We start from the raw sequence: 24985 nt of genomic DNA, 5'->3' as shown, positions 1-24985 counted from the left end.
AACAAGTATTACGCTCTTACAACCAAACTCGTTGTCGGCTTGATCTGCTATTGTAATCATTACAATAAAGTTATATGCCCTTGCAGCCGATGAAGTTTCATTTCATTCCTTCTGGGTGCTTTTATCTGTCAGTGAGTGTATATCAAAACAAAGATAAAATAAAAAGTTCTTGAAATAAATTAATACTTACACTCAATCCTATATAGTGCATATAAAAGTTGTTCATTTGCTGCAGTCCAAGGTATATTCTTAAGCTAAAGTCAATCCCTTGCGCTGTTTTATATCGGTAGGTAATGAATTGGAAGTTCTGAGAACTGTAATAGAAATTGCTTTCCCTGCTTTTGGTAGTGTGAGCCGGGGAATATCGTGCGTGTGAGAACTTTTTTGTTTAGTATGGATGGATTTCATTTCGAAACGTAAGCGGCGTTTAAATATTAACATGAGAAACTGAAAATACAAATATCAGAAGTTACTACGTTAACACTCAGTGAATATACCTTCAGTCCATTTAGTGACAAAAACAGAAATAAATACAATAATAATTAACATCAGTTTTAACCTTTTGAAGCTTTCACCGGAGAAAAGGAAAAAAAACAGAATTTGCGATGTTAGCTGTTTCGCCACGTACGTAGTATTTTTAAGAGTAGCTAGAGTATTTTCCACGTAAAGTACGAAATAGAGCAAGTAGATATACAACAGAACAATCCATGTAACATTACATTATTTTATATTTTTTGTTATGAAATTTAAAATATCATTTTTTTTCTTTCAACTATTTCAGTTAAAATATTTTTCTGTTTCTGATTATTTACAGATCAAGGCACACACAATCATTCGAAACGTGCTGTTGGATGAATCAGCTGTAAATGTGTTATGGCCTGAAGCTTATAAAGAGTTCAGAGAGTGTCTTGGAAAGATATGGAGTTCAATAGAGGAACTGACTGTTAATTTTTCTTCAGGCAAAAAGAAAAATGATGTATCTGAAAGTTTGGTACGAGGAAGTGAAGAAATAGCAAAATTATATTACGACCTATTTGATTCAGAGAAACAGGTTCTTAAGACCTTAAGATATCAAGGTATGTTCTTTGTAACATAAATAATTAACTGATTTCACCATATGTATTTCTAAATTGGTCAAAATACAATATTTTCGTGTTAACAAGTGATTTAACTCCGGTGTTTTTTAGACAGGAATTGCAGTTTGTAACTAAGTTTTTGTGGCAGTATGAGTTTGATGGACAGCATTGTGTTCATAATTCTCAATTCTGTGCATCTTCTGATTCCATCACATTTTCTTGTGTGTATCCTTTCTTAGATGTGTCATTCCATCGTTGTTATTATTTTGTGATTATTCTTTTCAAATGTCTCATTCCATTATTGTCATTCACTTGTGATTATCTTTTCAGAAGTGTCTCGTTTTATCATTGTCTGGCGTATTATTATTTGCAGTGAAGAGAATTTTTTTTTTTTTTTTTTTAGTAAGTCTTATAACATTGTATTTTTAATTCCTGTTCCAGAACTTTTTTTTTTTTTTTTTTTTTTTTTAATGACACTGCAAAACTTATCACCTTTATTATTAACAGGAACATTTTGAACAAAAGAGCTGATCTTCTGTTGCAGATTCACAATAACTTTTTTAAAATCTCTATCCACAGAATTCATGAATACTCTTCCGAACGGTCAAGCTATAGTCTCTACTGAAATGACAGCTGCTGAAAAAAGTGGCAGTAATAATGGTGTTCGACAAAGGGAAATCGACAACAACGTGTTGAAAAGTAAGCATTTTTTATTTTGTAGTTCAATTTTTGACATGAGGATTTTTTTTTTCTATTTATTTGTTCAGTTATGTTTATAGGTAACTATAACAGTATTGCCAGATCATTTTCCGAAGTTTTCATGCAGTACGGTCCTGAACTAACTTCTCCGTCTTTATGTGAGAGTTAACTTACTAATATGCCTATAGGCAGATTATTTTCAGAACAGCTATGACTTCTGGCGCGAAGCTAGTCAGCGAGCCGGAACATGGGAGGGGGAATTCTGTCACGGGATGAGTTGCGCACAGTGAAGGCGCTGTGGTCAGTATGTGTGAGATGTTAAGCCAATTGTTTTCGCGCTATTGTAGAAACGTCATGCTGTGTGACTCGATTCAGAGGTGCACGTACGAATGCTCACAGCAGCTCCGAAAATAATATACTTATACCAAGTGTAATATATTTTCGTTCCATTATACTTCTATCAGGTTTCTCAAAATAGAAGTTCTTTTCAAATTAATCTCTAACTATTTTAGACTTCCAAGCTATGCTATGTATAAGTTTAGAAAGTCTTATAGAACGGTTGTGTTCATCCGTCCGTCCGTCTGTCGACAAGTATCAGGGCAAAAACTGTAAGCGCTAACAAGAAGTATCTTTTTTACACTCGATTCAGCGTCCAAAGAATAGGTTCCATCTCGTTAATCCTCTATTCAAACTGAAAGTAGTACAAATTAACCATTTCTAATATCAACGTTGAATGCTGTAGAACAAAAAAAACGGTATTAAATATCGACATGCCTTTGTATTTTTATTTATTTATTTTTAAATCTTCACTCGCCAGAAGTACTAAAACCAGAAGTAGTAGGTATTTACTGCTACTATACAAGGTTTCAGAACAAGAGAACCTAGATTTCTTGAAATTTGCAGAACAGTCCTTCTGCCCCTTGTCAACAGGCCATAAATCTAAGAAAACAATAGGCGACCTTCGGTTAGAAAGAGGAAAAGAAGTTGGCAAACGTCCCATTTTCTCCAGATTCCTATTATTTAATTTATCACAAAAATTCATTTTATATCTTCATTTCTTACTTGTTTTCCTTTCTTTCTTTTTGTTTCTTCTTCTACCTAATAACATCGGACGTCTAACAACAGCCACCAACCACCGTCCTAACAAGGGTTGGGTTGGCCTTTTGATAGTGGTGTGAGACAGGCCTCTTAGGTTTTGAAACGGACAGTACTTCTGGTTTCAATATTGATGTCTATACAACGAAAACTGTAAGATATAGCAAGAAGCTACTTCTTGGAATCGATTTTGCGTCTGAATAATAGGTTCTGTCATTTCAAACCGGAAGTGGTAGAAGTTATTTCTAGTTTCAACATTGATCGTCATATATCAAAAACTGTAAGAGATACCGAGAAGTGGTCTTTTTGGAATGGATTCACGTCCCCAAAATTGGTTCCATCTCCTCCCATTAACCATCTTTTTCAAACCGGAAGTAGAAGAAATCAACCATTTCTCGTTGAAACGTTGATCGTCATAGAACAAAAACCGTAATAGATAGCGACAAACTGGTTTTTGAAATTATTCAGCATCTTAGGTAAAGATGCCATCTTCACCCGCCTCTCTGTAAAACCGGAAGTGATAGCTAGATCCTGATCACTAGTTTTAAACAGGAATTCCATTATCGACCGTTTTCGGGTCCGGATATCTACTTCAGTGTCCATTGTGGTTTACCTGCAAATAATAGGAAACAACAATTATAATTTTGAAGCCAATGGATCAAAATATGTTCCAGGTTACAAAAGGTTGAAAATTTGATTCTTCTTAAATTTGATATTTTTTAAAAAATCTTTCTTTCGAAATAATGCTTAAAATCACAATCATAAGAAGTATCACAATAAAGCGCTTACGTGCTTTCCAATACATAAACCAGCGTTTCCCAACCTTTTTCAGCTTGCGGCACACTACGACTGTAACTTGAATTCTCGCGGCACACTCATATATATATTATTATTTGTAAATTGGAAATACCGTGGTATTTTTTTCTGTGATTACTGATCTTCTCACAGAGAAGAAAGCTCGATCACTGATTTTCCTCCGTGGTAAATCATTATGCTTATTTTACATTCTAATTTAAAAATAGAAAACAATTGCAATGAAATATTGGACTCAGGTTCTTAAAACTATGCTTTCTTTTTCGAAAACTGTATCCAACCTTCACTAACAAGAAAGATCACTAAATAACGAACGAACAAACAAATCTCTTTCAGTTTTAAAACACAAATGTAGATAATTTGTATGCATGTTTGCTTTGTCGAAATAATTGAATGATATTTTAAAATTTCAAGTTACGAAATAGTCTGCAACAATAAAGAAGCGATAATAGTCATAACAATGATAAATACTTTTTTTCAACATTAAAAATATACAGAAAAGTAATATGGTACGAATCTTAAAGTTGTAGATTCATAGTAGAGGTTCATAGGAAATGTGAAATACAAATATACATTTTTCTTATGTCTTGCAATTTGATTCCTATAGAATTAATAATTTGTTTCGATTTCCTCGCGGCACACCAGCTGCCCATTCACGGCACACCGGTTGGGAAACGCTGATATAAACAAATCATTTTGCTGTTTACAGCAATTTGGTATCTCAACGCGTTCCGGTGACATAATAAGCACTGGTATAGTTTGTAACATTGCTTAAAAAGACGTGTTGTGGAAAGTGTTTAATATGATTGATGTTATCCTTTGCTTTTACAATAGCAATAGCTTTTGGTAGTTGGAATTACTACAAGTTTTGGTAAGTAGATGATAATTTTAAGCAGTATTACGAACTTTACCAATGTTTATTATATCTCTGGAACGAGTTGAGATATCAAATTGCTGTAAACAGGTAAAATGATTTGTTTGTCTGTTTAAAAGGTAAGTGCTTAGGTGTGATACTTACGTAAATATTTTTTGTTCAAAAGAAAGCCTCTACTCGTACAATCCCTTGTAACTTCGTTCCCATTAATTCGAAATACGTCATACCATATAATGATATCCAAACTAAGGTATTTTAGATGTGCTTGCCTCGTCTTTCTCACTGGGGCTGTTACTATGATAGAGGCTTCCGAAATTTTAATGTTTGTGGTACTGTAGTGTCCTTAGTTTGCAACACGCTGTTACTTAATATGTAGATTTGAAATATCTAATAATCTGACGTAGTGCTTGTTGAAAAAATATAACTGTATTTGATTGGCGACAGTGTTCATTTGTTGGTATTCCAGTGTGTGTCAAACGATTTCCCTCTGCTGATATTTGGTTTGTACAGAATTTCAGCATTTGTCATCCCGAAGTTACATGATTGCCTCAAGTTAAAAAGTATATGTAGTAAAAGTTAGCTGTTGTTTTTTCTTCAAAATAGAATATAGAAAATGGGACGGACACTTTTTATACGCCGCGAAAAATATAGGCATTAAAGCTGCTGCTTACGGAGACACTTGCTTTTAATAGATATTTAGAGGCACGAGTTTTTCGCAATGTGCATTAAAACAAATGCGTCAGAATTAAGTAATTTTCAGTTTCCTGACGTTTTATGTTATTCTGTGTGTATTTTCATCGGTTTCCGTTGCACGATAAAACGCGAAATTGGCAGTCTTGCGCGAAATTTCTAACAATACGAAAAATTTTAAAAATACGCTTTTATTAATTTAAAAACGCCACTTTTCCGCTGACGGAACTGTAGAACATGGCATGAACGGTGCATTTTGGTTGATTCGGACACAGCTATGGAGAACATATTGCGCGTTAGCTATCACCATCGCAGCTGGATAGAGAGGAGCCATTTTAATTAGGCAATGGTATGGACTGGGTGATAAGTGACAAACGTACAACAATGAAGAAGGAAAATGTGGAAACATGTAACATGCTTATGTTCAATGTTTAAATGTAACTTGTGGCTCTGTGTTTTCAGAAGACAGCAAAACTTTCCTACTCAGAGTAAGTTAGCGATTTTCCTTTAGTTTGATTAAAAAAATATAATTTTCTATAAGTGAAATTTACAATGTCAAGTGAAATATCCAGTGTATTTTGTTTTCAGGTAATTAATGGTTTATTTCTGTAGTGATTTTTGAATAAAAGGAACAATTGCAAAATGCCAAGGAATATCTTTTCCACAAGAGCTACAAAATGCGTAACTTTATTTGGAAAATGCGACAAAACGCGAAATTTTCAAATTCTTAGTGCGAAAAACTCGTGCCCCTATAGATATTTTAATTTGTGTTTCACCCATCACATCTTTTTATCATTAAATTAAGCAGTTTTCTTTTGTTTCTTTTTGTTGTAGAATTTGACGGAATGAGTGTTAACTGTAAAGTAACACCATCTAAGGGCGTCTCAAATGGAAAACCTTCGAAGATATCTACAGTAGACAAGAAGATTGAGGACGAATTAGCACAGAAAAGTAAGCATAGATTAAGAATGCTTCACTGCTTATTTTCGCGTAGTTATTGGTATAGAAAGCAAGAACTTTGTTCGGATTTTCTTTGCGTAGAATTTGAAAGCATATTACCACACACACGCTCATTTGATTGAATGGTTAGTGCGCGTGACCTAGATTCGATTCTCGAAGTAGCATACAACTTTCAAGTGTGAGATAGGCCAGTGTGCAATAATTCAAGATCTCGACCCATCGTTTCAAATATTAATATCGAAAAATTTTACTGATCGATGTTTTCTATTTACTGATGTTATGTTATGTTTATATAGTTATGTTTGTCTATGCAAGAAACAATAGTTCAGTTTCTCAGTCATTCGATAATTGAACAGTAGTTTTGCTAGCTTCTTGGATCCTTTTCATTTTCAAGTGGCGATAGAATGGAAGAAAGTATGTCATTGTCAGAAAATCTAATTTGAAATTTCAACTGTTTCGCAAGTTTCAAAGCCTCTACGTGCCTAAAAGTTTTTTTTTTTTGTTTGTTTGTTTGTTTGTTTGTTTCCATATATACACATTTCGGGCTCTGCGATATTTCAATACATCGATCGATATTTTCAGATAAAGATATCAAAAAATTTTACTGATGGATATAGGGTATTTCTATATAAAATATTTCAATATGTTGTTAATACCGATTAGGTATTTTCAAATATCGATATCGAAAAACGATAAAGAGATGTGTACAGAATTACTTGTAGAAGGATAACATGATTTGAATTTCTGTTTCTGTTCTTGCAGAATGTGCTTGTTGTAATACACTACCAACAGACGTGAAGTTTAAAGTTTGCCAGAAATGTAAGGAAGAGCGTTGGGAGGATAAAAGATACTACTGCAGTCGTGATTGCCAAGGTAAGGATACTGCATTCCAGATACTTATGTCTGGATTTGTATTTTTATTAGCCTAGCAGTGATATCGACTTTTTGTAAAGAAAACTTACGTTTGTATTAATGGTGAATTAATAATCACAAACTTCACAAATATTGAGAATCATGTTTCATTTTTTTACATTGAAATGCGGAATTAGGAGTAAATTTCACATACAGATTGCGCACTTTTCCTTCATCGGAGCAAATACAGTGGATCATTACAAAGAACGATAAACTCGAAATATGTAAAGTATAAAATGAAGGGAGTCTATAAAAGAATGTAATTTTATGCTAATACATTCCCGCCCAAACATTATACACTAAACCGCCACTGAATTAGGGATACCTAATTAGTAACGAGTTGCTGAAACTTTGGCCTTGAAAATGTTACACAGCGAGGCATGAATTCAACGAGTCTACAAATTGGCTCGGAGGGAAGGTCTGCCTAACATGTTCCAGAATCCCTCACAAATCAGGTAAGAACACCGGTAGTAGAAAACTAGATGCGCTTTTTTAAGAGTATCCCAGAGGTGTTCAATAGCATTTAATTCCGGGCCTCTTAGTGGCCACTTCAACATCAAGAAATCAACGAAATACTTCTCAAACCAAGTGGTAGCCAACCGAGATCTGTCAGGAGAGTAGTTGTTCTGCTGGTACACCCATTTTCATTCGAATATAAGAAAAGCAGGAATGGATTTAGTAATCGATCAGAAGAGTACGTACTTAGCTAAAAAAAAAATCACGAACTGCGACGGTTTGTAACATGGTGCATTGTCGAGCAATAAAGACCATCTGCCTGGTCCTCGATACTCGGGCCTTACGCAAACGATTCGCTTCCACAAACGCTCCATAACACCCAGATAATATTCACCATTAACAGTTTGATCCTATGGAACGAATTCCCGAAGTATAATACCTTTGGACTCGTAAAAACAAATCAACATTATCTTCTCACATGACCTTTGAAAACGCAATTTTTTCTCTTTCAGAGAACATGGGGACTTCACATAGCTCTTTGGCGGTTTGTTTGCGGGTCATACTTGAAGCACCAGGTCTCATCACCAGTTATAGTCGATTCCAGAAATGTTCTGTTCTATCTGGCTGTTTAAATCAGATACTTGCAATGTTCAATGCAAGCAAGTTTTTGGTCTTTAGTTAAGGTGTGCGGAACAAATCGAGCACAGACTTTCCGTTTTTTTAAAATCCTTTTTCAAAATTTCGTGAATCATACTTCGGTTGTAAAAGGTGATTACACACCTATCACAAAAATTTTAGTTACGTGAATGAACAAGGCGCCAAGCCTCTTCTCCGTCTGTTCAAGGGGAAACATTTTTTTTTTTTTTTTTTTTTTTTTAATTTTCATATGTAGATGGTAGGGAAGGCCACGGTGACATGCTACTCTAACGAATTTTGTGCACGTATGAGGTGACAACGTGTAGTTCATTCACAGAACTAGAATTTTCCTGATATGTGGGTAATCACCTTCTACATCCAAGGTCTAGATATCTTTCGTCGTATTTAATTCCTCTGCTATCCATTTCACGCTTGAATTCGCATTGTGGTCGATCACTCACGCACTTTTTCCACCGACTCATCACGATTTTTGTTTGTCGGTCTGCCTGGCTTTGGATCGTCTTCCAAGGACTCACGACCGTCCCAGAATCGCGTATATCACTCAGACGTCTACGAGATACACTTATCGCCATACACTTGTTTCATCATTTACAATGTTTGTGTAAACGTTTCACTTAGCTTGAAATTAAATTCAATAATTGCTCTTTGCTGCATAATGTTTTTGTAACGAGGTGACACAAGATACACACGCTTTTTTCTTGCTATAACGTGACACTCCGTTAAGCGGTTCTCATGATTGTGGTCACGCTTTGTTGAGTAGATGTCCAACTTTCCGGTGATATATTGCCTCAATAGATGGAGCAAGTGGTTTTCTGTTAAAAAAAAAAAAAAAAAAAAAAAAAAAGTTTCGTTACTTTTGCGACATACTGTGTATGTAATGGATCGAGGACGTTTAGATCGCACGTTTTTACCAATTGTCACTTTTACCAGGTGCTTTGGGAGGGCCACAATTCCATCTACGTTATATATATATATATATATATATATATATATTTATTCTACGACATCATCCATACATAAAGAATAAAGCAGCAACACCACGATATATGCATGACGCTCCCTATCCCTAATTCAGTGGCACTTCAGTGTATTACGAAACAGAATGTTTCAGTCTTTAGTGCATTTTTGAATAACTTTATGCCTTTCAAATCTTCATTTAGGCATTAGTATTATAATTACATATAGCCTGTCTTATATACAGTCACTGTCAGAAGCGTGAGCACACTACTGATTTTTTTTGCAGAATTTTCCAGACAAAATACACTGTACCCATACAAGCCCTTGTTTGTTGGACTTTTTTTTTTTTTTTTTTTTTTTTTTTTTTTTTTCAAAATAAAATCAGTGTTCACATAAGAAAACCAAAATACACTGTTCTGTTTCCATTGAGACAAATTTATTGAAGTTTGCATTTAACGAAGTGCCAATCCTTAGCCTTGATAAGAGCTTTAGAAATCCCAAGCATTTGTTTGATAGATCTATTCTAACTTATGCTAGTCCAATAGCTTTGAAGAGCCTTTCATAGATATTCAGTATTCACTGGCATATGTTCACCGACTCGCGTGAAGTTCATCCCACAAGAGCTCGATGGGTGACAAATGGTGAGACGACTGTGGCGGCTCTTCCATTTTTGTGATGATGTGAGCCTGTTCTTTGCTTCACAGGTAATTCCTGCGTAACTTGGGAGGATGTTTGAGATTGTTATCCTGTTGTAGTACAAAGTTACGGCCCAAAATCAGCATTGCTGATAGAATTGTGTGTCTCACTTAAATGTTATGATATGCAGTACATTTTTTGTCAATTTTTCTGTTGATTTGATTCAAATCATCAACTTGATTGCCTGTAAAACATTCCCACACAGTGGCACTACCTTTCCCGTGTTTTACTATGGGTATTACACAGTTGGAATAATAGGAAAGGTGACGCACAAACATCTGGCGTTGGAAATGGGAAAAGTTGAAATTTAGATTCGTCGATGCAGGGTACACTCTTCCATTGTTCATCGGTCTGGTCTTTGTTTTCGCACAAGAGTACCTTTTAGCAATGTTCCCTGTTCAAAAGCACTTTCCCGATGTTTGTAGTATAAAATAATCTTATCCTCACTCTATTTCTTCTTCATTTCCTTCAATTGGACGAGTGGGGCCGCGGTGGCTCAGTGGTAGAGCGTTCACCTCTGGTGCTTGGGGTCCCGAGTTTGATCCCAGCCCCCACCAAGTTAACTTTGTGGTGGACAAACACCGTGTGCGTGGGTTTTCTCGGGGTTCTCCCGTTTTCTCCCACTTTCTTCATTCCACCATTTCATTCATTACTCATCATCACCGTCTCCTTTATCTTAACCAGCATAACCGTGGGACGTAAAACCTCAAAGATTTCATTTCATTTTTTTTTTTTTTCAATTGGACGAGTTAAATTTGACAATAAAATTAGTATTACCATGCTTGTGTATTTATCCTGTGATATAATTCCAACATTTTCCGTATTACGTAGAGGAAGTTAGCGAAGACGTCACTTAATGTTAGTAATTGCAATCTGTATATTTATTTATGTAAGAACTTACATTTCTAGCAATTGTCTAGAATTTCTAACAAAATATATTTGTTTTGTCATTGTAGGGAAAGATTGGCTTAATCGCCATCGAAGAGAGCACCAAGAAAGAATTTAAGAAGAGTGGGACCAAATGTGTTCAGAAGAACGATTGCTGGTATTTTGTTGGAAGTGTGTGGGTGTGCGTTAGTTTGCAGCAGCGCAACGTTAAGAACTTGACGCAGTCGTCGTAGTGTGATCAGCAATACACGACTGTTTGTACACTTAACCAAGCTGTTTTGTACAGTTGGCAGCAAAAGCTTGTATCTCCTATACAGTTTCTTTTGTCAGTGACTTCACGAAATAAGTAAGCCAGAGATGGCTCGTGAGGGAAGTCACACAGGTAAAAAGTAAGTTTTCTCGCTTCAAACTAAAGGGAGAAGTAGTCACATAATGTATTAATTGTATACAAGTGCTAGTAACATCTTCTTCCCTTATTTTTAAGCGGTAAAACCTTAATTTGTATTATTGTGACTTCCCTCACGAGCCACCGCAGCCAGTAACTAAACAGAATGCCATGTATTGCACAAAACTGTATTCAACTTTGTGTATTCATTTTGAAATTGCCGCAAAATAACTTGTAGAGGAAGGTATCAACATTTGCTGGCAATTATACATATGATTAACCTAATCCAGTAATGCGTACGAAACATTACAAATTCATAGCAGTTTTCTTGATCGTTACGTGAGGAATGGTTGCCGTAAAGATTACTGCTCATTTTACATGTTATGGTACGGAATACTTAAATAGGAGTATGAGAGATAACACGCAGTTCTTCATTTCGGTATATAATAGAAATGAAATATTCATACAAAAAGTAGTTTCGCCTTAATGTGTGTGTGTGTGTGTGTGTAACATTGGATTTTTTTTTTTTTCAGTATTGTATTTTCTATCTTCAGCTTTGTACAAGGGTGGTTCGAAGTAACGGTAGATTTTGATTTGTATGTTTCAAGTATATATTTATGTTGGCGGGATTGTAACGATGGTATTTTCTTCCACAATAATGCCATTTAGGAGGCATGGCTGAGTGGTCAGGTGAACGTGTATTTACAGTAAAACCATTTAGATAATTCATGACTGTAGAGTTTCGAAGTCACTGCCAACTTCGACGTAATGATAAGGTTCCATCAGTTCAACAAGATAGACCTGAATTGAAAATTTGGTAAGATTGGAAATGGAACAAAGTGCCTCCGAAAGTTAGGCGTGACAGCAGCACATCGTCGTGCAGAATGCTACGGACTCAGCAAAAAAGCAGTCCAAATAGTTTTGACAGTGTCTAGTGTTCCAGTAGTTTTCCTTCGTCCTCGATGCTTCTTGCTTAGTACGAAACCTGTTGTTTCAAAATTCTTACTTCAGATAGGTCTTTATTGTGAAATCTAACGGAACCGGATCATGACGCTAAAGTTGAACTATCGTCTTGCATCCTATTTTTATATTATTATTATTTCATTGGAAATGCTTGGTATTTACATGACTATTCATCCACATCTAATAAAATGGCATTGTTGTGAGAACAAAATAGTGTACCTGAAATACACAAACTAAATTTTCCCGTCACTCCGCGCCACCTGTACTTATTGTTACAGGTATATGTAGTTACATCACATTAGATTCCAGTCGCTCTTTACTGCTTGATAGCTGGAAGTTAGCTAATGTGTATTTCGATAAAAACACAAGAATAAAATAAAACCTAAGTGTAGTACCTGTGTTTGTAAACAAACTGACAGCGAATACAGCAATAATTTAATATTACGTGTTTAATAAAGTATAACACTAGAATTTAATTTAGTGCTATGTAGTAACTCAAAATTAAACATGATAAGTCAAAAAATATCGCAGCTGAAAGCTCGTTCATAATAGTATTTCGCTATTATTGCGGGAGCTATGCCAGCTAATATATTTGTAAATAACTTTGTTTTTTGCCTGTATTGTGATACTACAATGTACAATCATTCTCTTGTATTTTTTAAAATTTTTATGTTGTAAAGTACGCACTATTGTTTAAAAGTGTGACACATTATGTTCGTTGCTAAGAAAAATGTGCCCAAAATGAAATGTTGCGCACTGAGGTTTTTTGCTGTTCTTTTCTCGTAAGGTCTCTAACACAAATATTTGTACTACTAAATTTATGCTATTCTGTTTTATGCAGTATTTCCTTGAGTTCCACGTTATTATATATTTAGACTTTTAAAATTAAACTAAGTTCAATATAAATTTTACGCTTCCAACACGCCCTTGAGTAGTGAATGAATATGAAAGTATTCCCAAAATGAAATTTATTTGTTACTTAATATGATAGATCGTCATAAGATCTAGTGTAAGTTTGCTAATATTGGAAAATCATGTAAAAGTACTATAATTTTACTTCGCGCTCATGTAATGCGTCCAGAAAATACCCTAAATAAGGGCTTTTAATTATTGTTTATGAATTATAGTTGAGGGAATATTATGAACCGATTTCTCAACTACGTAGTAAAATGTGACGTACTTGAGTATTTGGAACTTACGAGGATATGCTTATGGAATCGCATAATACCGAAAGACTGAATTCTGTATAGTCCTTATTATTTAGTCATAAAAAGAGGAATAACGGTTGTGATCGGAAGGTGTATCAGGAACCAAGACTAATTTCCAGACGATGTGCCACGTCATCAATAGTCATTCGTGTGTCTAATAGAACCATGTCACTTGCACGTTTAATGTTGTCATCATTTGGGGCAGTAGATGATCGTTCAGCTGCTTGGCCGTCGTTCGGCTCCTTCCTCGTGCGTAACACTTGTGCAACCATTTTTGAGTTTTTCAATCTATTCGTCGACACTCCGTTGCGGCAAGATACTGTTCCCGTATTGTGCCGAAAGTATTTGACCTGATACACCTTCCGACCACAAAAAGTGGATCACTGCTCGTTGTTCCTCTTTGGTGCAAACTTCTAGGAGCGGCCATGATCTATCTGCAACAAATGGAGAAATTAGGATCGAACTTTCATAACATGATCACAGCAGCATAACAATAAAATAAACGAGCACAGAAGCCAGTATGAATGATATAAGAAGTTATGTCAAAATTGCGGATAATTTTTGACGTACCCTCGTATGTACAAGAAACTAGGTAGAGCTACCTTCTTACATGTGAAGCTTAATTTACGCAATCATCTGTGTTCCGCAGGATTTATCTTATTAGGAGGGGACGTTATTTTCGCGCGTCAAGTTTTGAAGGTTCAAGTTCCCAGATCTTGCGTTTTGTAGTACTTTGGAATTGCATTTGGCATTTATATACTTTCCTAAAATCAGTGTTCATTTATGTTTTATTGGCATTTATATACTTTCCTAAAATCAGTGTTCATTTATGTTTTATTGGCATTTATATACTTTCCTAAAATCAGTGTTCATTTATGTTTTATTGGCATTTATATACTTTCCTAAAATCAGTGTTCATTTATGTTTTATTGGCATTTATATACTTTCTTAAAATCAGTGTTCATTTATGTTTTATTATCAGTGGATGAATAATATTGTTACGTTATTTTGTTTTCTTTATTAAAATTTAAAGAAAAAAATTTAGTACATACACAAATAATGTACACAATAGACGTATTTTTTTTTCTAAATAAAACTGTTATAAAAGCAGAAAATTGTTACATAATTACTTTCAGCAGTAGTGTTAAGAAGTAGCTTAGAAAACTGCTAAATAATTCAGTTGAGGCAAGTATATTTTAAGAGGAAAAGTGTGAGGAAACAAATGTGAACAAGAAATAAAGTTAATGTGTGTTAAATACGAGCCGCATCCAGAAAGTAACTTTCCCAAAGGCCTTGAACAGAAACAAAACAAAATTGAATGGAAACGTTTATTGTACCAGATACAGGATGTGTTTAGCTATTTTTCAATATATTCACCACCAGAATTCAGGCTTTTGTCATACCATGGGACCAACTTGTCTATACTTGTGTCATAGTTCTCGGCCGCTTGAGATTGGAACCTCTGTTTGACAACCTCCTCTGCCTCTCCGTTATTCTGAACATACTGACGCTGATTTGACAGGAATCTTTTGAGGTGTAAGAACAGATGGTAATCGTTTGGAGCGAAGTCCAGGCTATACGGTGAAAAATCCAAAATGTCCTAGCCGAACTGCTGCAGATATGTTGTCTACTGCCGAACTGCTGCAAATTGTTTACCCCAGCAACGCACCATCGTCGTGCTCATGACGTTAGGCCTCTACACCTAGCACAGCTGACGATGGATTTCAATCGGCGCTGTGCCCTGTTCATTCAAACACTTAATCACTGCTCGCACTTCACACGCAGCGGGAGCTGGAATAGGAACGTCCATCTTCAACCACTGCCACGACGCTACTGAGAGCACTACGGAAGTTCCGCTGGCGCATACGCCATGCTAGCTCCTTACTTTCTCACATGCACGCAGTTGCTTCGCGCAACATACGGTTTCCTAGCTATGGGACGCGTAGAAAAGTTACTTACTGGATGCACTTCGTAAATAAGTTTAGAATGCTCTAAATAGCTTTGAGATATATTTTTAGTTGAGTTACTCTGAAAATTGCTAAGATTTATCCATAAAATGCTTAGACTAACATAACAAAATCTCACGTTTCGAATGATCGAATTTATTTCAAGAAAGAAAAATAGTTATTTTGACATATTTTTTTATATAAGAGGAAGAGAAAGAAGATGGGAGAAATAAAAGATACTCAAGAAAAAGTGCTTTATTTCAATTTTTACTTAAATCAAAAATGTCGCGTAACAATCCCAAATTAAAATTAATGGCACATGAAACAACCGAAATTGCCTTTTAAAATACACAATCCTAAAACCTTTCGCTGTACACAAAGGAAATAAATCTTGCCTCTACCCACAAGGTACTTTTCTTTTTCTTAAGTACTCCAGAACAACACCAGGGTTCTTAATGCGACAGTTGCTTTCAAGGATGTATAATGTATTTTTTAATGTCGCTTCATGTTGGTTATCCTGCACCTCTGATTTTTAAAAATATGTACAAGCCCTTTTAACTTGTGTGTAGTTATTTAAAAAATATTTTTTATGCCTATTTTTGTTTCTACACCCTTAATTTGTTTTTGATATACTTTTTATTGATTGATTATGCATTTTCAGATCGTTTCTGTGATATTTTATGTTAACTTTTCGTAAATAAATGAAAAGCCCTAGCTTTCATATATCAATTTCGGAAAACGCATGTAATATTGATTGATTGAATGGGTTATGTGAACTTTGTCCCGAGTTCGATTCCATAAACTATAGAGCTTATTTCAGCATAGCTTCAACGTGTGAGATTTGTATTACATTAGGAAAACATCAATATTTTCTTTTGGTTGAGAGCATGACGCCTCAGTGGTAGAGCAGTCACCTCTAGTGCGAGGAGTCCTTGGTTCGATCCCATGTCGAGCTTTGGTGGATAATTTATTCGTGCTTTTTTTTTTTACTTTTCTCCTCTACTCCCACATTTGCATTCCACGAGCTATTTTACAAACATTTAATTCCATTAGTCATTCGTCTTCATTAGCCTAAAGGTCATAGTTGTGAAACGTGAAGCTACACGCTTTTGTTTCTTTGGATTGGTGGTGTTGGCCTCAGTAAAACATAATAATGTAGTCCTTTCTGGGAAGTAGCTTTAATGAGGCAATGAATCAACATGTCTTTGTTTTCAGCGGATCATTGCTCTCACTTCATGAACTAGGGAGCGAAACAAAAATAAATTGACAGAAATTGAATTGTTATAAAGATCTGTGTGATGAAGAAAATTGCTGTGTTATTTGCTTAAAACGTAATTGATAATGGTCTTGACCAAGTGTTAATGTTTGACTTAAGATAATCATTGAGAATAAGGCAGATGCAAAAGCATCAATTTTTATTTGCAATGTATATAAACTTTCGTTTCTTTGACAGAAATAGTAAGTTTGTTCGGTTTATTTAGTAATTTTTATCGTTTGAGAATTTGATTGTCTAAAGTCCAAATTTGATAACCCATAACTCGGAAACAAAAGGTCTGCATACCATAATATTTTATGTGTACTAAATTCGTCAAGGTCTAATTGACGTGCTAAGTCTGATTCAGGTCTGATGAGTTTGACTAAACTCGTCAGATGTGTATAGCGTATTTTGTGATGTATTTTTAATCAAATGAAGGACAAAACGAAAATATTCTGCAGAAGAAGGCTCTAGTGGAGAGTGAATAGTATTGTTTAACTGAACAGTGCAAAATAAAAACTTCAAGGTATGGAGATGGACGTTACTTTTCAAGAATACCAACATGTGAGTGACCATAACAGATAAGCAGCTTTCTTATTTGAATTGACACCTTTTGTGTTTGGGTTTTTAAAGAAACTCCAATCCAAAAGAGAGGCTGCAAGAGGATTATTTTAGCCATTTTATGGAAAGAATAATATTTTCCTTTGTTTCTCACTTCAATAAATTATATGAGTATTTGCAGGGATATTTTAAAGAGAGAATTGTAAAAAGAAAGTGGTCAGATGGTTACTTTTTGTCTCTCTCTCTCTCCTTGTGATGTCGTTGCCGGTCATGTACAAGGTAGGTACGAACTCGAACTAGGAATTTAGATCCTGCACTTTAATTTTGTTTTGCTACTAAAATGCCCAAATTAGTTTGTCTTGCGAAGAAAATATTAAACACTCCTAACCGTGTTTTTGTTGCATTTTTTTTTTTTAAATATTTTTTAGTGTAAGCACCTATCCTCAATGTCATCACATTTTACACTTTTTAAAACATTTTGGCCTACTTTGCTGCATTTTGTACTGAAGATGGCCATAACCGGTTTTTATAAATATCGGAATCCGCTTTCCAGAAAAACCGAAACCCGAAAACCGACATTTCGGTTTCCTCCAAAAACCGGTTTGGTTTTTCACCGAAACTGGTTTCGGTGAAAACTTTTGGAAAACACACAAAACTATCTCTGTGGAAACGGAATCGGTTTCCGAACAACAAAACACTATTCTGGTCAGAAATAGAACAAATTTTGAAAAAAAAAAAAAAAAAAAAAACGGGATCGGTTTTGGAGAAAACCGAAAACAAAAAAAAAACTGTTTTTGTGCCCGCCACTATTTTATACCTATAATAATTAAAGAAGACCAGAACGTATGCAGCATCGCATTACTTTTGCTTCAGTGCAGTCCCATTAGGCGAATGCTGTTGAATAAGAAGCAAAGGGAGGTTGCAACATCAAACTGACCAATCACGGTTTTCACCAATCAGTATTGTTAAGTGCTTTCCTACATACAAATACAGCGAACTTCGGGTTATGAACCCGTTGCATCGTGAAAAAATTGATTTCTTCTTTCTGCACCTTTTGTGGTTTTTAGCCCTTATACTGTTTTGTTTAAGTTAGTCTCTTTTCGTTCTACATTTTTCATAACAGAAAACACTTTGAAATGTAAAAAGTACTAAGTTTCTGTGGTTAGAACGGATTTATTGTATGTAGAAACTTCAATGGGAAAAATAGTTTCAATTTACGAACAGCGTCACAATTCATAACTCGATGGCGCACTATTTTCTTAGTGGCTGGAGATGTAGCATTACTGAAGAAACACTCAAATATTAAGTATTATCCATTCTAACGGTTCCCATCCATAATGTGTAATGGGGCTTGTTTTAGGAATACTTTTTCTTTCTTTCTTTTTTTTTCTTTTTTTAATATAAGCAAACGAGTGAATTTTGAGTCCTTAGACATATATGCTTTAACCCTTTAGCCCGCAGCTTTGCATATATGCAAAGTTTACTTTGAAATTGTATTGCATCATGTAGTTTTAGTTCGGACATAGAAAAGCAGCTTTGCGTATCAGTTCAGATGCCCTTTCACTAATGAAGTTTTGAATTTACCGCTAGATGTCATAGTAAGCCTGCATTGGACTCTTTGTCTTACTTGTTGCATGCGGAGTTACGCCATATTGTCATTTTTGAGCTTTCTTTGCTCGTTTAGGTGGACAGCTTTAAACTGGTAACTTTTTCTGTGTTAGACAGAAGTGCAAAAGTGCAAGTACGCTGACATTCGTCCCGTTTTATTGGTACTATGGGATTTTAGTGGACTTTGCAGATGTTAAAGCGCAACTTTGCATAGGGCCATAAGGAAACACCATAAAATATCCCATAGACCCCATAATATTTGCATTAATGTTTTCTTTTAATTCCAGTGTTTCTTACACCGAAACCATTCCATTTTTTTTTTTTTAAATCCAGTCTGATCGGAAAAATGGTGCGTTAAAGAGTTAATTATTTTGATACTGTTCGTATGAATATTTTCATTCGAAATTCACACTTCTTTCGAAAATTTTGCACTTAAAAATCAAACTTTTGCACTTACAATTCGTAGCTCTAATCATAACATTGATTTCGACATCTCTCGGAACAGTTTCTGTTATTCATTGAAAGACATATTCAACTCGCAGAATAAGAAATTGAAGATATTTTAGATGTATTTGACTATAGAGAACGAAAAAAACCACGATTGACGTTTTATTTTATTTTTGTCTAGATCTTTACAACAATTGCTTATACGCGCTGTTTAACACTGTGACTGTTAAAGCAATCCCTGGTATGTTTGCTCGACTATTGGAAAGTTTTTTCACCCAAGAACAGCAAATTGAAGCTACAAACCAATGCAACAGCGTGGTTTTCTTAGCCTTCCATTTATCAAATATAAGTATGCTGTGCACTATGAGTAATTCGCCAGGCTCCAGAAAATAAAGCAGGGTCAACTTCTCAAGAGAGCATAAAATAATAATGTTGCAAATTACCGGTGATGCACATGTAAGTCAACATGTTAATTGTCGATGCCGTTCCAAGTTTTATTTCAGCTATCTACATACCTATGTCTTGTGCAATTTCTGTTAACGTAGTCGTATATATATTATTATAATAGTCAAGTTAACCAAAATAGTCACTCTTTATAACCACACACATGCCATCGCTCAGTCAACAATTGGATTCCGTAGTGGAAGAAATTTCAAGTATGCGGTGCGAAGTTCTCAACCGCTAGTTTTACTGCCCAATTTTCAGAGAACGTCTTCCCTTCTAAGAAGTGGTCGAAATACGGGAAGATGTGATATAGTTACTGGGACAAATACAGGTGCAATACGGTGGGTAAGGGGAATTTCACACTACAACCCAGAGAGTACCCCGTTTTTTCAGTACAACGTAAGGACACCATATCTGTTGAGGATTGCTGCATGTCTGAGTACAACGTAAGAACACCATATCTGTTTGAGGATTGCTGCATGTGGGAATGCAACGTAAGGACAGCATATCTGTTGAGGATTACTAGACACCTGGCCTGAGAAAGACATGATGGAGGGGCAGCGGTGGTTCAGTGTTGAAGTCTTCACCTCTAGTGCATGGGGTACTTGCTTTTATTTCATCCAACCAAAATTTCTGGGTGCGCGCCAGGTGTCTATTTTCACGATGTTTTTGAGGAGCTTAGCATTCGTTATTACTGGCTAAAATGCGTTGTTAATGTTTTAACGCAGTTCGTGCGCAGAATGTCCCAGTTTGAAGTATATATAAAATCACAATGTGTATTCTCAATGGTGCTCGGTTCAACTACGCACTACCTTTTGATTGTTTGGGTACTCCAGTCTATTTGCTGGACGTATACAGTTTGTGATTTTAGACGCATGGCGTTAGTTTATGCCTGTGTTGTGTTTTTGAGCTATCTCCCATCAGATGTCAAAGCGGATATTTCATTCCCAAGAACCTAATAAAATTGTGTAAGTTCCATGTATGGAGGCCTTAACAATTCGAAAATGGTCACTGCAACTTGATTGTATAAACATGAGAATGGTATTCAATATATACTGTAGAAAACAATGCCCCAATCAGAATGGCGGAACTAGTTTTGCCAGTGTGTAACTGCAGTCTACTTCGTACGAAAGCTCTATTTCAAAACTATGTTTCATAAAAATGTACTTCACTAGTTTCCTCATATTTAATGAATTAAAAACTAATATCTTAGGTGACGCACATTGTTTCTTCCCCATCTTTTCTTTTAATATTCAAATGATTTCAAGGATTATTATACTATTTTAAACTTTTTATTCTTATTTCGTCAGTTCGCTTTTCTCGTACATTTTTCTTAAGACATGTTTTACATTAAGAATGTTCATTAACACTCTTGGTAACATTAAGAAAGAAAGAAAGAAAAAATAATAATTAAATCCCTGTAAATCTGGAAACACTATGCTTCCCTCTTATGGTGATCTATACTAGTGTCCGGACAATATCTTATGTTATATTTAATCTTCGTATTTCAACAGATACGGTAATTGCTTCCAGTAAAAAGTATGATATTAGTTTGATCTTGCTTTGCGTAACTCCCACTTGGTCAGCAAATATCCTATTAAGAGATCATACATTAATAAATTAACGTGGATGAATTGTACGGAAGGCTTGACATTTCCAAATCAAGCATTATTTTGGTGACGTAATTATATGATGTCGAGAAGTCCCTTTTCTGGTGTTTCAGCCTTATCGTTGTTTTGTTTATTCAAGTACAACAAGCCAGCATTAATTGCATCTTCCATTGCAGAAAGTGTTTCTGTTCTCTTATACTTACTCATAGAAGATCCATAATAATTAAATGTCGCAGGAGGTGGAATTTCAACTCCATGTTTATTGATTTCCTTGGATATCTGTTCTGAAGCAGTTTCATCTACGAATAGACTGTTTCCCGGTTCATTACTGTATTTAGAGCTTTCCGCAACAGAATTCGTGACATACTGGGTGTTAGAGTTTTGATGTGCTTCTGAGATAAAATTTCTGAACGATTCCTGACTGAATGAAGTTACAGTTTGTGGTTTCTTGTGCCATTTGTGTTCGTAAGCTCTTGAATCTTCCTTTTCAATGATTGTGTTTCTACCTTCCAACTGGTAAAACACTGGTGGGGCGAATTCAATTGGTCTATCTTTGCGTTTTAACTCTACCCATTCTTCTTGGCTCATAACCCTTGTACTAACATTATTTAGTCTTTCTTTACCTATATCCCAAGGACGAACATGTTCTGTTCTTTTGGGGCTAGCATTGGTGTTTAAGTTTTCAAACAGAAAGGTGCTTTCTTCAATTAATTCATCAGATTTGGTTTGGGTTTCTGATTCTTCTTGCATTGGAAGTCCTAACCGAATTCTTTTCCTCTCCATTGCTGCTTTTATTCGATCCTGACGTTGAATCTCTCGCTTTCGTTTTAGATTTTCATTTGCCATTCGTATCTCTTCCGTTTCTTTTCTACGATTTTCCAATTCTGCTTGTTGCTTCTTTCTTTCCTCTTCATCTTTCGAGAATGCGTAATATCCTACGCCATGACTGCGCACTTCATCGAACAACACATCCTGATAATGAGTATCCAATTTCTCCTTCAATATCTGTTCCTCCATGTCCCACTTTTTACGCAAGCTCTCTCTTGCCATATCACGGGAAAGCAACGAAGGTTCATCAGTCTGTTCCATACTTAAGCCTTTTTCTGAACTGGCCTTCCAGCGTTTATTCTCTTGTTCTTTTAACTTTTCTGCGAGTATCATGTCCTGCTTCATCAAAAAATCAAAATCTTTTTTAAGACATCTTCGTGATCTACCTAAACAATCAACGTAATCCACCCAATTAGCTTCATCCAATATTTCATCGATGTAACAATCTGAGACCTGAGAAGATGTATCCTCCGAGGATTTTTGAGAAAAGTCAACCAGATACTTCTCACCTCTATCATCGTTGAGCTTCAGAAGTGTATATTTATCGTACAATTTTGCCTTAATTTCCAACGATTTCTTTGATTTTTCAAGTATTCCTTCATCTGTTTCTTGAGACAAAATATCTTGGTTGGCTCTTTCTGATACACCTATATTTACTTTATTCCACGTTGTCACACGGGTCGAACAAGGTGTTGGCTTAACACCAGCCTTAATTTGCACGACTTCTTCCTGCTTTCTGGCAAGTTCAGCTTTCAGGCCTAATATGGGGGAGCTGCTGATATTTATCTTATCCGAAAAACTCATTTTCAGTCTTATTTCCACGCTGTTTCTCGTATTAGTAATACTGGAAGTGACTATAGTAGGTAATGTTATTTCTAGCAGTTACCGTAATCTATTTGTATTGTTACACTAACAATTAGGGTTGATATACAAAGTAGTATCTTCAATGATCGTTATATAGTGTCAGTAGGGCTAAGTTCTATCTTGTTTCCGTTACACTCTGTCCAAACAATGTTTGGTTTTGTCGCATAGAAAATAATAATAATATACACTATTCACAAACTATAGTGACGATGCAAGTCACAACTTAATGTGGAATTAAATGGAACACAATAAACACACATTCACTAATAACAGTACATAGGGTGTATTTCTGAAGAAATGAGTGTCCTTTGTTCGTATTACATTATCTTCAAACGAATTTTATGCGTAATTTCATTTCAGGTTGAGAAAATAAGCACTGGTTTGAAGTTACTCGCCACTACCATTAATTTCTTGTAACACAGATTACGTTGCGCTTCTCTTTTCTTTCCAATCGTAAATAAATTGTATCATTTGGTGCAGACATTAACCCAAGTTACCTATATATCCTTTGTAGTTGATATATAAGTAGGGCTCCTACAAAAAGATTGCACAAATGAAGCTTTGCGTAATTAAGTAGGTCGAAAGATATTCATATTAAGTACCAAATCCTGTGTGTAGTGTGCTGTAGTTCACATGGCGCTAATAATAGCATTGTATCAGTGTTGTCAAATCGAACGTTTTTGTCTGTTTTGAGGTAAACCGCATATATCCATGTACGGAAAAATGCACATGCGTGAACTTCCGAAGAAGATGATTAGAACGGTAAGATGGCGCTTTTGAAATCCATTCCAATAATTCTTGACTAATCTAAACAACTATTGTGTTGTTTACCATGGCTTAGTTATTAAAATTACACTTGCTGTTTATTACAAGATAAATAAAAATATTATTTAAAAAGTAGTTAACAAGGAACCAAGAAAACATCTTAAGTCATCAACTACCGTTGAGTTTATTCTTCTAGTCGCTGCCTTAACCTAGATTTTTGGGTAATTCATATTCTGATCACATTGTAATTTCAATGGTTGACAACACTGAAAATTCTTCCGATTCATATTTTCGGGTGTAGAATAACATTATCTATTATTGTGGTAAGTTACATTTCATTATCTCTTTTTCACTTACGAAAAACGGGCAAAAGGAAAATGGTTAGTGTTTGTATCATTTTTAGTAATCTGTCCCCTTAATATACTAGATCTTTTAACTTACATTATTATCAAAAATACTTTCTTCATTGCCCAAATTGTTAGCTTTCTCGTTTTTTTATGCAGAAGATCCGGGTTCGATTCCTGATAGGAGTTGATATGTTTCGTACTCCACGTAAAACTGTAGATTTACCTCTCATATAGTTTCGGTGCTGGAAGAGGACGCTAATTACCAAACCAAACTTATACGAAAGTCTCACACGATATGCACAAGAAAACTATTGTTTAAACTATAATTAAGTTACATAACTGATCATATTTACAGTATTCGTTAGGATATCATCGGTCATTTCCCAGACAACTTGGAACAAAATTCGCCGATCTACTCTAGTCACTAGTTTGGCGCCAGTTTATGACTGCAATTCATTAAGAACATTTTTGTAATTCTGGTTACATAATTCTTCGCAAAAACAGCTTCATTCATCAAATGGCCTCGGCTTAGAATGACACTCAATATATTGTTGTTGTGTCATGTTAATAACGCATTCAAATTCTACGAGATATATTCGATTGTTTCTAACAAGAAAAAGGGTTCACACTTGAAAGTGGAGTCTTGCAATCACACCGTAGGTTTGAAGTTATTCTATGGAAGTGGAATCAAAAGAATGATTGGAAAACGATTAAAATGTCTCGTCTCGATTTTCGTCTTGAAAGAACGAGACAAGAATTATCACGTTTCTTGTCTCGTCTCAAATTTAAAAATGTACTTCTTGTCTCGTAGACATTATCCATAGGCCGCCTATTTTTATTATATCCCTTCAAAATGTATTTAAAATATTTTTTAAAAAGTATTATTTGAGGAAATAATATTATTTGTCTTCGGTGCAAAATAATTTTAAACACCTCTTTCAAGAATTTCTGTATGAAAAAACAGCTTCATTCATCAAATGG

The 24985-nt window shown here is 35.2% G+C and overlaps 2 protein-coding genes across 2 annotated transcripts in view; one reads left to right on the top strand and one right to left on the bottom strand.

Moving 5' to 3' along the window:
* The window catches only part of LOC145675639 (uncharacterized), a 124290-nt gene extending 108498 nt beyond the window's left edge, over positions 1 to 15792 (top strand). The window contains exons 21-25 of the mRNA XM_081746190.1: positions 815 to 1076; positions 1656 to 1775; positions 6082 to 6198; positions 6970 to 7080; positions 10842 to 15792. Of these exons, the coding sequence (XP_081602316.1) occupies positions 815 to 1076; positions 1656 to 1775; positions 6082 to 6198; positions 6970 to 7080; positions 10842 to 10891 (660 nt within the window). The 3' untranslated portion in view covers positions 10892 to 15792. The remainder of the gene's footprint in view (positions 1 to 814; positions 1077 to 1655; positions 1776 to 6081; positions 6199 to 6969; positions 7081 to 10841) is intronic.
* A 4732-nt stretch (positions 15793 to 20524) lies between these two features.
* Positions 20525 to 23322, bottom strand: LOC145674931 (coiled-coil domain-containing protein 174-like). Its single transcript, XM_081745185.1, has one exon. It carries the CDS (start codon positions 22830 to 22832, stop codon positions 21276 to 21278), a length of 1557 nt encoding a protein of 518 aa, XP_081601311.1. The 5' UTR covers positions 22833 to 23322; the 3' UTR covers positions 20525 to 21275.
* Between the last annotated feature and the right edge of the window lie 1663 nt (positions 23323 to 24985).

The sequence above is a fragment of the Thermobia domestica genome, chromosome 18 (genome assembly GCF_964235325.1).
Source record: "Thermobia domestica chromosome 18, izTheDome1.hap1.1, whole genome shotgun sequence".
Taxonomy (NCBI): domain Eukaryota; kingdom Metazoa; phylum Arthropoda; class Insecta; order Zygentoma; family Lepismatidae; genus Thermobia; species Thermobia domestica.
The sequence above is the reverse complement of the archived record's forward strand: the minus strand, read 5'-3'. Positions and strand labels throughout refer to the sequence as shown.